The 16,666-nt window shown below is 38.9% G+C and overlaps 1 protein-coding gene across 16 annotated transcripts in view; it reads left to right on the top strand.

Moving 5' to 3' along the window:
• mycbp2 (MYC binding protein 2) overlaps positions 1–16,666 on the top strand; it is a 137,712-nt gene that overhangs the window by 21,821 nt on the left and 99,225 nt on the right. For all 16 annotated transcript variants that reach the window (XM_056754676.1, XM_056754688.1, XM_056754683.1 and 13 more), the window contains exons 4-11: positions 307–460; positions 573–769; positions 7,345–7,587; positions 7,817–7,888; positions 8,025–8,121; positions 8,475–8,548; positions 10,945–11,083; positions 11,170–11,246. In XM_056754676.1, the coding sequence (XP_056610654.1) occupies positions 307–460; positions 573–769; positions 7,345–7,587; positions 7,817–7,888; positions 8,025–8,121; positions 8,475–8,548; positions 10,945–11,083; positions 11,170–11,246 (1,053 nt within the window). The remainder of the gene's footprint in view (positions 1–306; positions 461–572; positions 770–7,344; positions 7,588–7,816; positions 7,889–8,024; positions 8,122–8,474; positions 8,549–10,944; positions 11,084–11,169; positions 11,247–16,666) is intronic.

Consider the following 16,666-nt stretch of genomic DNA (forward strand, 5'->3'; position numbering starts at 1 on the left):
TGGTAAAGTGACTTTGCTGCATACCCTCTATTAAAGCCTGTGATTTGTTCTGGTTTTACCTCTCTCCTAACTAAATTATTTTATAGGTAATTAACTACACAATGTCATATAAAGAAACTGTAAATACTGTGGATAAATTAGAGTAAATCTTACATATCGATTATCCTAAAGGGCCAGTGCAAAGATTTGTTTTGACGATTTTTAATGTTGGAAAAACCTTATCCATTTCAGTCTGTAGATATTAGCATCTGCCATTAAAATCAAGTTGCAAGTGTCACATAACAGGTATGTTCCTCTGGTCCTCAGATCATTGGTATTGGACTGTGTGGAGTTTTTGAGCTCATCAAAGAGACGCGCTTTTCTCACCCATCACTGTGCTTGCGGAGCCTTCAGGCACTTCTGGACATGCTGCAGGGCCAACAACCTGAGAGCTTTCAGACCGAACCTCCAGATGTGCTTGGTGGGACAAAGCTCTAACACGCATGCCTTTACCAGTTAACATAAACTGTATATCCTTGCCTTACATACATGTCATTATTATACATTAATCATTACCCCGCTGTTGCCGGCAGAGTCTCTGTTCCATCTTCTGTTGGAGACTACGGTGCGGAGCACAGGGATGAACGACCCCACGGGTCAGAGCCTGACAGCGTTATCTTGCGCCTGCCTCTTCAGTCTGGTGGTGGCCTGGGGTGACACTGGTAAAACTCTACAGGCTGTGTCTGCCATCCTCACTAACAACGGCAGCCATGCATGTCAAACCATTCAGGTAAGAGATTCTTTGATTTGGTAAGTTTCAGGAAAACAGGTTAATAAACTTATAAAATGAAAGATTTGAAATGTATGTTATAAAGGGGGTTGGGGGGGTCATATCATGAGGAATCATATTTATTATGAAGTAGAAATTGGGTAGAAATGTCTTCTCCTAGTCCAATATGAGCATTTATATATGATCTCATTCTGAAATTCTTGGCTTTCTGATTCTGACGCAAGCCTTCCCTCACAGCAATGCTTATACAGTGTCTTCAAAAATTTGTCTTATGTATGCATACACTGAATAAGGTGGACAATAGTAGGTTAAATACAGGCATTCCTAAACATCAATGCAATGTTTATGCTGGAAAATGCCCAAACCTTGGAAGTATACTCTGTTTAGCCCCGGTTGTTCTGCTTGTCCATTCTGCATGAAAAAAATAGGCTGAAAATATCTTGTGCTCTTGCCTCTCTCTTGAGTGTTTGCGCTTACTCTAGCTATTATGATCATTTAAGCCCCCCCAAACCAAAGACTAAAATATAAATATAACAAGAAACGCTCAAAACAAGAAGACAGAAAATGACTCGTGTTTTAGTCTGGGTTTCTTGTTTCTCCTATTCTCCTCAGCCCATTTGCGTGGTGTTTTTCAACCCAGGGGAGCTCGTTCCAGGGCTGTCCCTACATGTTCACATTGGAAAGTGGCGTCGATGCATATCCTCAAGCTCTGTGTGATGCGCGACTGCACGTGACCACCTTTGTTTCTTTATTGTCGGAAATCACCAGCATTGACTCGAGTGCGTTTTAAAGTCGAACTTTGAACACGACAGACTCATCACTTTTGATGTGAATGATCAGCGGTACGATCTGTCTGTAAATGATTATATAGTGAACGTGGATCATTGGTTTAGTTTCCAAAGGTTCAGTGATGGCACTTATGCCGGTCTTACGAATGCATTGCAAATGCTCGTAAGAACGCTGAAGGCAAACAGAAACAAGATAACTTAACAGTTCTCTGCTTGAAGCGTGTTCTTCACGTGCTTTAGGAAAGTGAGTGAAACACAAACATAGATTTTTATCAAATAATACGTCATTAATAGCGGTTCATTTCTGCGTTTTGATACAATTGCATTTTGGTGATTTGCCGTTTGCCGATTCGGTACGACAGCGTACAGTACCAGAGTTCACATGAACCGCTCCCCAGACACCCTTTTTTAGCGGACTCGGATAAGCTTTGCGGCTGCGCACCCAGGTTCGGAAGACAGTGTACACAATATTTAAATTAACCAAACTCTGATGTCAATCGACCCCAGATGTGCACCAAAAGTGCTAATGTTAAACTCCCCTAAGAAAGAGAAGACGTTTACTTGTTTTGGTAAAGTTTATTTTTCTTATAAAAATATCTAATCATGTCTGGCCCTTATAGTTCATCTGGCACATTTGAACATTGATTGTTTTGTGAACTTTTTCCAGTGTAATAGACTTTGCTGAGAGGCTGTTGTTGAAGGATGGGGCTGTTGAAAACTATACCCACCAACTAGGGCTGCACGATATTGAAAAAAACGTACATTGCGATATTTTTTTCTTCTGCGATATATATTGCGATGTGTAGAAATACAGAACTGCTTGGAACCCTTCGCATATGGTGTAACACTGGCAAACGCATCCGTAATAGTTTTTTGCTTTGGACGGCAATCAGATCTGGCTTTGCACTCGTCATACAGAGCTCTGTGGTGCCGACTTAAATTATCAAACAAATTAGTTGTGTTTCCGCGTGTTGTGCACGGCACTCCCGACAAAGTACCTGTTTTTGATCTACATCATCCTTTCTGTAGCCAAAATATTTCCAAATAATTGACGATGCGCTTCTTTTTGCGACCAAGTCGTCCATTTCGGTGCTTTTCTCCCGTTCCTCGCTCATTTCGTCATGCGCACGCATGCAAAGGATGCGTGTCAAAGACGTGAAGCAACAACATGTGCTTTGTAAAAAAAAAAGAACCCATAAATCAGAATTCATTACTTTACATCAGGCATATATAGAAAAAAAACTTTCCCTGCATCGCACCTCGTGCGATGTGACTATTGCGCATGCGTACATCGCGATATTGATGCTAAAACGATATATCGTGCAGCCTTACCACCAACAAACTCATACCTTGTGTGGGGGTATTAAAGCACTTTTTGTTTTGGTTCTTAAAGGCACAAATCCCTCTAATTTCCCATTTTTATTATTTTACTCGTATTACACCTAAGCTTTTTGCCTTCTGCATGATATGTGTCTCTTTTTCATTTTTGCCTGTCCAAATTCAAAATTGCAAAATGCAACTTATTCGGCCAGAGGGGGGCGTAATAACGCTTTTGGAGTGCATAAACAACTGTGTCTGACGTGACATTTGACATATACCCAAACTATTTATATCATATAATAGGACTCCTTTTTCCAAGCAACTTTGCCTCTTGAACCACTTCTGTCGATCGAACGGTTCGTGAGTTATCGCTGATGATGTCCAAAACCTTCTTTCGCGAACTAGTCGTTGGTTTTTCGACCGATGGGAAACAAAACAATGCAGATGACTTCTGTGGAAAGTGATTGTAAATAATTATCGAATAAAAGTAGAAATTTCCTTTCATGGTCGCTTAGGGGCGCCCAAATTTAAAAATGGGCGGAGCCTATCACATTTAAATGGCCATAAATCCAGAACGGCTAAACATATCATCATGGGGCTCTATCCAACTAATCCAACTGATTTGCCATTAAGTTCTATTGTACATCTTATGACACTTAACAAGCAGGCAAAATAGGATGGTCATTGGAAGAGGCATGCCTTCATAAAGCTCAAAAAGGTGAAATCCGCTTCGATCATACGAAAGCTACATGATGTGGAATGTGCATGTTTAATAGAAGTTTCTGCATTGATCATGTAGTTAACTTGATGTTTTGCTTTTAAAACAATACAGTTTTTCTGGTAAGGAAGATATTTGCCATATTAACTTGTTCTGCTATTATATTAAAAGTCAATGTGAGGATGTTACAGCAGCACAAACATTACATAGAGATAATGCAGGAATTTTTTTATATGTGCAGTCAGTCCTAACATTTGCAAATGATTCTTGGCACCAAACATTTTTTTGTGTGCCTGTGATTCGTGCATGTGCACTGTGTGACTGCAAGCTTTTGTATGTATGTATGTGTGTGTGTGTGTGTTGTATGCTATACTCTCACAGGACAACAGTGTTAAATGTGTTAAACATTAAACATTGCTCCATATTTGTAAGATGCTGTATTGCTTCACATAACACACCTTTATTAGGTACACCAGTTTAATTGCATGTAAACCCAAGTTGCTACTCAGCCTGTCACATGGCAGCAACTCAATGCATTTAGACATGGTAAACATGACTTCCTGAAGTTCTAATCGAAGATTAAAATGGTGGAGAAATTATATATATTTGTATGTACCAAATAAGCATCATTTAAATAGCACAGCCTTCTGGAATATTGTTGAAGACCATGAATGTGAATCAATGTATCAATTTAAGGTGGTCTTATTTTTTTAAATCAATATTACATCTTTAGAACACGAAAGAAGCTAATTTGAAGAATGTGCATTGTATTAACAAAAGCACATATATCTCTGCAATAGAATGTCATAGAGACACAGGATTTTTTTTCTTTTATTAATGGATGCGTGTTTCAAAATATGACAGGTGACAAGCCACGCCCATAGCAACCAAACAGATTATTTTACCAACAGCCTTGCCAGACCTACATCTCTGCAGTAGAATATCGGAGAGACACGGGTTGGTTCGTTTAACTCATGGATACGTGTCTCATAATATGACAAGTGACAAGCCATGCCCATAGCAACAAAACATATAACCATATCAACCATTTAGATAGACCTGCATCTCTGCATTAGAACATCGTAGAGGCACGGGGCTTGCTTCGTTTCAACTGTGGTTTAGTGTGCGATCAATTGGCAGGTGCCATGCCGCAACCAAACAAGTTAGCTTAACAACCGTATAGCAGGATCCATATCTCGGCAACAGAACATCATAGAGACTTGACAATTGGTTACTTTCACTCGTCCCATAGGTATTATGGCTTTACACCTGTTTTTGGATTTGAGTGTTAGCATGCGTGATCTGTATTAACCGTTGCTGACCATTTCTGTATTTTACTTGATGTGGGAGAATGTCATCCGTAGTGGATGTGTTATGGTGCGATTCCTGAGCGTAGTCGGCGAAGGCAGTCGACCTTAGTCCCCTTAGACTGCTTGAACCCGATGATTGCTGCTTGCAGCTATATTTACATTTGCGATTAAATCGTGATGGGATAAAACAAGATTTTCTAACCCCGTAGATTGCGATTTAATTATGGGGATCTGCCCCTGCTCGGAGCTGACCAGTAGCTACCATCTCAAAAGTATAAAAAAATGCATGGGAAAATACGCAGCACACGGCTTTCTCCAAAAGTGCTCCGGATGTAAGCTTGCTGTCTTTTGGTGACTGCCTGCAAGTGAAGTGAATGATGTGCCACCAGTGGGTGGCACATCATTCGAGGCGCGTCTGCGACTCTTTATTTCAACGTGCTTGCCGTGCGTCTGTATTTAAAATAATGAATTTGTAAATTGACCTCTTGTAAAATGGCCTCAGGCTCGACAGAACGTGGCACTGTGGAAAAGCACATCAGTTGTGTTGGATAATTTTGTGTGGATGATGCTACGCTGTTCATGTCTAAAGAAAGCTTAAAATGTCTACTTTTGAATGATCTGATTCAAATGGAAATCAAATATTCTGTTTATGTAATATGCGTGAAAGACAGGTACAGTTGATACGAGACACATTCTTCCAGATCTGCTCCTGTTTAGTAATCACAGGACTTTTAGTCCCCAAATTTGCATATTGTTAGAAATATAGATATACTGAAACACGTTTACTTCATATTTCTTATGACAGACTGATGAGTTTTAATCGCCATTCAACTATTAAATCTCGGTTAAACTCTGTCTGTTTCTTTCATGTGACTGCTCTTATGACGGCAGGACAGGTGTCTCCAGGCAGGGTCCAAAAGTACATCAGATTTCTCAAGACACATGCAGACAAATGATTTGCTGATTTGTGTTGCGTTTGTTCTCCTGTCTTCAGTGGCAGAGGAAATGTTTCCAAAAAATAACACAAAGATGTTTATTATTAGAAATGTTCAATAAATAACCATAAATTCTTTGTATTTTCTTTGATTATCTAAAAATAACATGAAATAAGAAATGTTTCATTAGAAAAAATAACCCACCTTTAGTTGCACATATTTACACTATAAAACTTGTCAGAGATCTACGCGGGCAAAAAACAAACAAAAATAAACAAAAACTAAATAGTCGTTCAATAATCGTAATCGAGAGAACATGTTCAATTAATCGAGATATTGATTTTAGGCCAAATTGCCCAGCCCTTATATCGCCCAACCCTAATACATACTGTCATTTTGTATAACAAATTGTAGAAGACTAATACTGTTAAGTAATCTGTTAAATTAATCTGTTGATATCTTCAGGGTACTTTTACAACTTTATTTTGATAAAATTCTTTGACCCTTATTATTGAGCCTTTTATTGATTGCAAAAAACAGTTTTTATAGTTATTATTATAAATATATATAATAATAACACTATGATGAGCATTTACTACATAAACTGATCCAATCTGTGACCCAAAATCCATAAGATGATCAGAACCTTGAGTTTTGTGATCAATTGCACCACTAACAGATTGTGTGTGAACAGAACCCCTGAGGTAAATCAGTGCCAGTAAATGTTGTTGTAAGATTTCCGGCAAAATTACCAGTATGAGGCGCTGTGTGAATTAAGAATGAGGATTACCGGTAAGAGCACGTACAATGCATGATGCACTGACTGCTTTGTGCGTATCCCAAGACTCTAACTCAGATGACTGGCACACTCTGTGCTGTGTAGTATCTCTTAACATTTCTTGATGATATAATATTACTGCAAATTTGTTACAGCTGTATGGACGCTGTCTTACTGGTAAATTGACAGAATGCCGTTGCTTGTGTGAACATTACATTTGTGTATTTACCATACATGTATCGGAATGATTTTACCGATTTACCTGTATTGCTGCGTGAAAAGGGTTATTGATTAAATAGTCCATGGGGATTGAGACAAGAAAACATTTTGTTAAAACCCCCCCAATATTAACTACTTTATTCAACAAATTTCTCTCTTTTTTTGTCAGTTTCTATAGCGCATTCATGGTCATTCTGGTCCTTCCTTTAACATATATAAATTGTAATTGCTACCAAGTAATAAAGTTAATTTCGAGGTCTGGCATAAATACTAACAAATTGTAATTCATCGATTGCACAAGAGCAACAAAAATTAAACATAAACATAAATTTAAGTTCAGAACAGAGTATTTTATTTACATGGTTTACTGTCAGCATTAGTGGAGGAATTCAGATTGTTATCTTGGAACCAGTTCCAATTCATTGTTCATAATGTAAATGAGTGGAGATTCAGGGTTATGTGAATGCACAAGTTTCTGACCCAACTATTGTATAATTGTATTCCAAGGTTCCGATGATCCTGAATGCTCTCCAGCGCAGTGTGCAGGCAGTTCTGGTTGGGAAAATCCAGATTCAGGACTGGTTTGGGAACGGCATCAAGCGAGCTGCGCTGATGAACAAATGGGTTCTAAAGGAGGTGAACATCGATGAAGATGAACACTGTCTTCTTCAAACAGATGGTTCCTTCCTGTACCTTCTCTGCAAGGATGGTCTCTACAAAGTGGGCTCAGGTTACAGTGGGACTGTCAGGGTGAGGCCACCATCTGTTCATTTGCTTCCCAATGGGAAATATAAAAAAGTTAATTTTTCAGCATAAACATGAAACTGCCTGTATTGATTGAATTTCTGTTTATGTAAGTTACAAATTTGTTCGTTTTTTTTTCCCCTGTGGGCTTTTGTAAGATTTGTAGGATGGCTCTATTTTAGTGCTTACTTAGCAGGTTGTTTATGTGTGAACTAATGAGAGGTTTTGATTGCAGGGCCATGTGTACAACTCTACATCACGTATTAGAAACCGTAAGGAGAAGAGGTCATGGCTGGGATTCGCTCAGGTATTTGAATGTGATTATTTATCTTGAGGGTTTGAGTGTCTGTTTGCATATCATCATCATCATTAGGATAGTTTGCAGTTTTTGGCATGTTTAAGGGTCATCCATGAAAATTTGTTGTGCCACTTTTTGTTTACAGGGTTGTTTGCTCTATCGGGACATGAACAGTCACAGCATGTCGGCCATTAAAATCAATCCAGAGACCCTGGAGCAGGAGGGCACCATCACAATGCCTGGTAAAAACACGCATCTGCTGTAAATTACAGAATCACAGAATAAAAAAGCATTTGTTCATGTTGTTTCTCCAAAATATGCATTTAATGATTAGACAGTCTTTTAACCACAAGTGTTTTCACTACAAATAAGTGTTCAGATGATTTTCCGACCACATCCGTTTTGGTTAAAAGTGGACAACATTTGACCGGATCTATCAAAACGTTTCGCAATTTTAGGAATAAGCAGGATCATGGCAAGCAGGTCTAGAATAAAATGTCTTTGGTATTCATGTGACAATCATAGATACAAGCACTTCTCTCTCTGGCATGTTCGACATTCTCTCATTATTTAATTTACTCTCTCTGTTCTTCAGGTCTTCAAGCAGATGGGCAGAACATTATATTCACTGATGGAGAATATATTAACCAAATTGCAGCCTGCAAAGATGTAAGTTCTTTTTTTCATTGACATTGTCACACTGAAATATTTTCAGATATACAAAGTCACCCTGTTCCAAAACCAGTGAGCTTCATTAGGATCTTGCCTGGTTTCGAAAGTTATTTCTGCTGCCTCCTAAATCGTCTTGTTTTGGTCAGATTCTAAGGATTACATGTGTCCTTCATGTTGAGTGTAAGACATAGGCATTAGACTTTTTGATACCGAGTCTATTTATTGCGTTATTATCAACTCAACTTTTTTATATAGCGCTTTTTACAATTTTCATTGTTACAAAACAGCTGTACATGAGACACATTGCCTATAAGTAAAACAACTAAGGTCATATACTTAGAAACACTTATAAACAAGAAAAAGGTGAAAACACAAAAGACATACAAATGCTCCACACACACAATATGCATACATACTTACACACATTGACACTCGCACACACGCACAGTAAAAGCACACATTTGAGATAAAGGAGAGAGAACCACAGGTCAAATATTAAACAGACTATAAATTCCTATATGCAATATTAATTATTTAAAATTTTCTGAATTCTAAAGCAGCCCCCCCCGGCCAGGCAAATAGTGCAAAAAACATTATGCAAACGGTGGCGAGGAACCCAAAACTCCAATCGAGAAAAAAAACCTCAGGAGAACCCAGGCCCAACCAGGGGATGCTAGTTCCCCTCTGGCAAAAGCTGCTGCCTATGCCTATGCACAAGCTCAACTACAACTACAATTTTACTACCTGTAACTACAATAGTAAAATTGTTCTGGTTTGTAATGCTGAGACTGTATAATGACGTTTTCACTGGAGCGCGATCTCAACTTGGCTCTATTCATCCTTTGATAGACAGATTTCCGGTAGCTCAGTTGTAGGAGCATTGTATTAACAACGCAAGGTTGTGGGTTCGATCCCAGGGGATTGCAGATACCGAAGTACAAATGTAAGTCGCTTTGGATAAAAGCGTCTGCCAAATGCATAAATGTAAAATGATCCCTATCCTATGCCAAGAGTGGACAGTTGGGCAAGGCAAAGTATCTAACTACCCTAGACTTATGTAAAGGCTACTGGCAAGTGCCTTTGCTTTCCAGGTACCTTCTGGAATGTATCATTTTACCCTTTGGTTTACACGGAGCAGCGGCATCCTTTTACCGCCTCTTCGATCAGGTGCTAAGGGGATTGGACAGTTTTAGTTTTAGCTTCTTATATTGATGATATAGTCTACTTTAGTCTAGTTTGCTTTTACTGTGAATTTTACTCAAACATTTGCAGTTATTTGCTGGAGTTTCTATTGGTTGTTTTAACCAGAGGTTGTCTTGTCGCTAGGTTAAGCACACAGATGTAGCCATACGGGCAGACGACTCAGGTTTTCCTGACAGAGAAATAGATAATAAACACCAAGAAGTTGGTTAACTCAAACATCATCAGCATGCTCTCTCTCAAGTGATGTGTTTATCAAACAGAGAATGTCAGAGTCATTGATGCTCCCCTGTGTGTCATAAAAACATGATCATTGCTTATTTTCTAAAATTGCTTTGATCGTGGCTGTCAGCGGCACATGGCCCCCTTTGTCTTCAGACTTGCTGTATGTGAGTTTGTGTCAAAGCTATGCTGACAGGGTGAGTACTCGGGTGAGTACTCGCGGGATTAAACCCACTGCCTTGTCGTATGTGGACAGTTCTGTGGGTGTGTTGGGGGGGTTAAAATATTCATACATATGCCTTTGAAGATGTATTTTTGCATAACTGAACGAAAGATAATGAGATGAAGAGTGTAGATGTTAATAAAATAAGTTGTAAGGGTTTGTGTGGAGTGATGTGTTCGACTGTGAGTGACATTCACTTTGAAATGCAAACACGCCCTAATCACTCCCCCAAAACTGATTCTCTGCAAGGCATTGGAAATGGCAATGAAACAAAGCATTTGAGTTTTTGGAGGCTTAATACGTGACAAAGAGGAAGCGTGGTAGCAGAAAGGCATTTCTGTTGTGATTAAAAATGAAAGGGTCATAACTTGTAAGACATGAGTAATGGAGTTGCAAATGCAAAATATATAATTACAATATTAAATTACTTTTCATAGACAAATATAATTGTGTCAACATAGTCATTTCTTTCATTAGAAATAAGAAAGGCAGCCAATAATATACGATCAACTCAAATGAAATAAATTTGATTAACAGATAAATTAAGAGTCAAATGAATACCATACAGCTGATGTAGAGACATGGTTTGTGTGCTTCATATGAGTTGATTCAATGCACTAAATGACTGAAACAGAAAAACTGTCACCAACCTTGACCTCAGTGTTATTCCGATACTCAAGCAATGTCAATGTTCCTTCCCTACTTTGAATCTTTCTACAGTAATTATTTATTGTTTGTATTTTTTCAGGATGGCTTTGTGGTGCGGATCTATGCCACCAGCTCAGACCCAGCACTACAGCAAGAACTGCAGCTCAAACTGGCCAGGAAGTGTCTTCACGCCTGTGGCATCTCTCTCTTTGATCTTGAGAAAGACCTTCATATCATCAGTGAGACAATTCTTTAAAGCTCACATGTATGCATGCATATAACTGCATACGTGAACAAATTTTGTGGTTTGCGTGCGTGTCTTCAGGTACTGGGTTTGATGAGGAAGCAGCTCTGATTGCAGCCGGCCGAGAGTTTGCTTTGATGAAAACAGCATCTGGAAAGGTAAACACCCACCTATTTATAATCCTCACTCAATTTATGCCTAAAACATTTGATATATTACGTCGTAAGCACTAATGTCTTAAATAACCTAAATTTAGACCCATAACTAGAGAAAAAACTGCATAATTTGATGAATCTCAACAATTCATATATCATAAAGTCATAATATTACCCTCACAAAGTCATACATTACGCCAAATCAAAAGAAAAGACTATATGTTTTGCATTATATCAAGCTTGTGTTAGTGCCCTTAAGGTTTTGTAACATTATTTTTATGATAATTAACTGGTTGTTAATTCCCATACTGCATGTATGTTGTGTGAAAGTAACTGTCCTTGCAAAGACAGCAGAAGAGATCTGTAGATCTGCACACATGCCTAAATAACTGGAAGTTATTTAATTGTTGTAGCCCTGCAGTTGAGTGCTTACACGCTCGATCTGGCCTTACTGTGTGTCTGTGAGGCCGGAGAGGATGCAGTTTGTGTGTATTTACATGTGATCTTTTTTACCACATGATTTTGTAAGATTGTTGCACGGGATTATGTCACATGATAACTGTCATATGTATATATGTACAGGTCATCTATGTTAATGTTTGTCTGTCCAGTCAGTAAAAGTGACGGATGTTTATTCATGAGTCCGCTGCAATACGGTCTATTGTAGATGGCAAAAGAGATGATCTTGCTCTGGATATCCTCGTACTACCACGGAAGTAGTGCCGACATTTTTCTACTGAATGAAAGCTAAGGTTTCTCCAAAAAGTCACCAGATTTGTCATGCTGCACTTTTCTTCCCAAAAGGTGGCCTGAAAATCAAAATCTAGTTATTTTTTAATTATATTTAGAAATGGTTCGTCTCATTTATTTATGATAAATATAACTAATATTTGTATAATTCTTAGTACATTAACTAACAGTACATTTTTTAATTCACTTGTCATTGTGAGGTGTGGTAAGAAGTTACATTTGACTAGCACTTTTGGTGCGCACCTGGGTTCGATACACGTCAGAGTTCAGTTCGTATGGGTGATGTCAACGCAGACCTCCGAACCTGGGTGCACACCTGCGAACTGTACCCGAGTCGGCTAATATGTTCTTAACCGCTACTAATGACGTATAAAAATGTGTGCTTTTGTGCGTTTCACTCACTTTCCTGACGAGCACGACTGACGTGCTCCAAGCGAGAGCTGTAGCCTATAGGCTATATATTTTCTATTCGCCTTCAGCGTTCTTAAGAGCATGTGCAGTACATTCACAGACTAACTTGCCAATTGGTACTGAGGCGTTGGAAACCAAACTAACGGTTCAAAACATAAATGTATGAAAGTGATGCAAGCAATGTTATGCATTTTGACGCCTTCATCTGTGAAAGGGTAAACAGCTGCAGGCTGATGACGCAGGGACGCAGGCTGATGGCACAAACATAATAAAATGAACGGAGTCCAGCAGCTGCAGGGGGAGGGGGGAGCAATCGAACTAGGGTTCGGACCAGGCAACCGAACTAAATGTGAAACCGGGACACAGGGTGTTGCTCACTGGTCTGATGTGTTGCAGTGTTTTAAGGAGGGACAGTGGGTTTGTTCTAGGCCTCATGAGATAACAATGCTTTTGGTTTTGTCCTCCAGGAAGAGTTAACTTGTGGTTTTTATCTGGTGATTATCCAGTCCAATGTGCAGTAAAAACAGGACTGAAAGAATTTTTCAATAAATGTCGCAACACATGACTGTGTCTCTGTAAGACGATAGAAGGACTTTGAGTTGATTGCAATAATTGATGGAGCATGTGTGTCTTTTTCCAAATTTTCATTTCAAATGCATTTCTAGGTGTGATGTGATCATTATATTCTCAACCAAATCAAACATCATCAATGTGAAAGACTGGCAGCATGACAAGACATATGAAGACTGCGATAAAAATCGAGGTCGCCACCAAAAAATAATTTCAGAAAATGTCCTAAATATACAGTTGAAAGAAAAAGTATGTGAACCCTTTGGGCTTACTTGGATTTCTTCATAAATTGGTCATAAAATGTGTTCTGATCTTCATATAAGTCACAACAATAGAGAAACACAGTCTGCTTAAACTAATACTGCACAAACATTATACGTTTTCATGTTTTTATTGAACACAACATGTAAACATTCATAGTGCAGGGTGGAAAAAATATGTGAACCTTTGGGTTTAATATCTGGTTGACCCTCCTTTGGCAGCAATAACCTCATCCAAACGTTTCCTATAGTTGCAGATCAGACCTGCACAACTGCAGGAGAAATTTTGGACCATTCCTCTTTACAAAAGTGTTTCAGTTCAGCAATATTCTTGGGATGTCTGGTGTGAATCGCTCTCTTGAGGTCATGCCACAGCATCTCAATCGGGTTGAGGTCAGGACTCTGACTGGGCCACTCCAGAAGGCGTATTTTCTTCTGTTGAAGCCATTCTGTTGTTGATTTACTTCTATGCTTTGGGTCGTTGTCCTGTTGCATCGTCCATCCTCTGTTAAGCTTCAGTTGGCGGACAGATGGTCTTAAGTTTTCCTGCAAAATGTCTTGATAAACTTTGGAATTCATTTTTCCATCGATGACAGTAATCCGTCCAGGGCCTGAGGCAGCAACGCAGCCCCAAACCATGCCCCTCCACCATATTTCACAGTTGGTTTGAGGTTTTGATGTTGGTGTGCTGTGCCTTTTGTTCTCCACACATAGCGTTGTGTGTTCTTTCCAAACAACTCAATTTTGGTTTCATCTGTCCACAGAATGTTTTTCCAGTAGTGCTGTGGAACATCCAGGTGCTCTTTTGCAAACTTCAAACGTGCTGCAATGTTTTTTTTGGACAGCAGTGGCTTCCTCCGTGGTGTCCTCCCATGAAGTCCATTCTTGTTTAATGTTTTCCTTATTGTAGATTTGTCAACAAAAATGTTAGCATGTGCCAGAGATTTCTGTAAGTGTTTAGCTGACACTCTAGGATTCTTCTTCACCTCATTGAGCATTCTGCGCTGTGCTCTTGCAGTCATCTTTACAGGACGACCACGCCTAGGGAGTTTAGCAACAGTGCTGAACTTTCTCCATTTTGTAGACAATCTGTCTTACCGTGGACACATGGACATCAAGGCTTTTAGATATACTTTTGTAGCCCTTTCCAGCTTTATGTAAGTCAACAATTCTTGATCGTAGGTCTTCTGAGAGCTCTTTTGTGCGAGGCATGCTTCACATCAGACAACGCTTCTTCAGAACAGCAAACTCAAAACTGGTGTGTGTTTTTTATTGGACAGGCCAGCTTTAATCAACACATCCAATCTCATCACATTGATTGGACCCCAGGTTGGCTGACTCCTGGCTCCAATTAGCTCTTGGAGAAGTCATTAGCCTAGGGTTTCACATACTTTTTCCACCCTGCACTATGAATGTTTACATGTTGTGTTCAATAAAAACTAGGGATGCACCGATCCGATACTCTGGATCGGAATTGGGGCCGATCCGGGTCTTTTTTGCTGGATCGGGTATCGGACTGACGGGTTCTCTTCAGTCCGATCCGTTGCGATACCCGTGGATGTTACTCTAAAGCATCATAAAGGAATAACTATCAGGAAATTACCATAAACGTTGTCATGCACTATATTCGATGTCATGCATCTAGATAGCTTTATGCGAGGAATAAACCGATATAACATAAATAAAAAAACTCTTGACCTCGGTAATCTGTCAATCTCAATCCAGCATGCGTGTGTCCGGGAACAGTCAGGACGTTACTCGTTCCAAAGTTTTCAATATACTTCATAACTAGGGATGGGTATCGTTAAGGTTTTAACGGTATTACTACTTTTATCGGTACCACTTATCGATCCGGTACTTTAACGGTACTCTTATCGGTACTTTTTGTTGTGTTTTTTTATGAAAGATAAAACTAAAGCTGGAGTTGTTTAACTCTTATCGGTACTTTTTGTTGTGTTTTTTAATGAAAGCTAAAACTAAAGCTGGAGTTGTTTTCACTATTTAAAACATTCTTTACTGACCTTACATATCTTAATGCATGTAAAAGATGACTGATTCCCGCCTATTATTCATAGAGAATTAAAATAAAAATGCATGGGGGCCTAAGTTTTTTTGTGTTTTTTGATGTTGTTGTTGTTTAATAATACAGAAAAGGTATTCCAATTATGTGTTGTGGCTGGAGATCTTCTCTTTTGTGATGATGTGTGTAGTGTAGCACATGCACATGCACATGCATCAGCAACAGGCCCTGTCAGGTTCATGCCTTAGACACTTTATACATTCAAATCCTTGCTATCAGATGCCCAGATGTCATTTCAAATCATGGTCTTGTCCTGGCTATGCAGTGTAACATGTTTGGGCTTAAAAGTCATACAGGTTTGGAACCTCTTGCAATGTACACACACACAAAAAGTTTATGTATTTCATCACTACAAATTAATTTTTAGGCAAGCTCTGCTTTATAATTTTTTAAGCGTAATTTACCATTATTCATCCTTTTTAAATGTAGTACTGTGAAAGCATTTTTTATGTTTAAGATTTATTTAGGCTACTGCAGAAATAAAAACTCTAAATATTTATATATAGGCTATACTTTAATGTGATGTGTGTTTATTAAATTATTACATACTAATTTAAAGAAACCTTATGCAATGTTTATGTCGGCGGTAGGCTACGTACCTCAGGACGTGGATGATGAACTAGTAGCTAGGTTGTCGAAATCTTTGCATTTATCTGTCTGCCCATTAATCACTTTTGAAAGATGTTTTGTCAGATTGCTTGTGTTTCGGCTCTTTCAAGCAAAAATCTTGTTTCACTTGTCGCAACGAGCATTGTCTGCATCCACTCGACCGTTTGATTCTCTCCGCCATCGTCACTCTATTAAGCGCGAACTTTCGTGTTGTTCGCGCGCGCGCGATTTCATGTTGTGCGCGCGCGAGCTCTGTGTAGTGTGGGACTGACGGACATTTCGCGTGCGAGATTGCGATTAACGAAAATGCAAGTAAATGTCTTTAATATTACCGCATATTAGAAATGGTTGGTCAGTTAAAATATGCTAGGTACGTTTATTTAGCAACAAGAAATAGGAAATGTTTTTCTTAATTTATCCAGTACCGACAGCAGAACCGTTAACGTCAGAGCTTATCGATACTTCGGTCTTTTATAATTCAGCACCGGGACCAATAAAGTACCGAGTTTCGGTACCCATCCCTATTCATAACACTAGATAATAGACTGTGGTTTTGTTTAAAATGCATTTTGCCGGAGACTGTACTCGCCGAGTGTAACGTTATTAGATTCAATCACTGGAAGCGGTCTATGTTATGCGTCATTCATGCACAATAACTTTTAACTTTAGGATGGATTAAATGTTCTGATTTAAACACATAACATATATATTCTCTTTGTGTTATAACTGTTTGGAACTTGGGA

Source organism: Triplophysa dalaica, chromosome 8 (genome assembly GCF_015846415.1).
Source record: "Triplophysa dalaica isolate WHDGS20190420 chromosome 8, ASM1584641v1, whole genome shotgun sequence".
NCBI classification, from domain to species: Eukaryota; Metazoa; Chordata; class Actinopteri; order Cypriniformes; family Nemacheilidae; genus Triplophysa; species Triplophysa dalaica.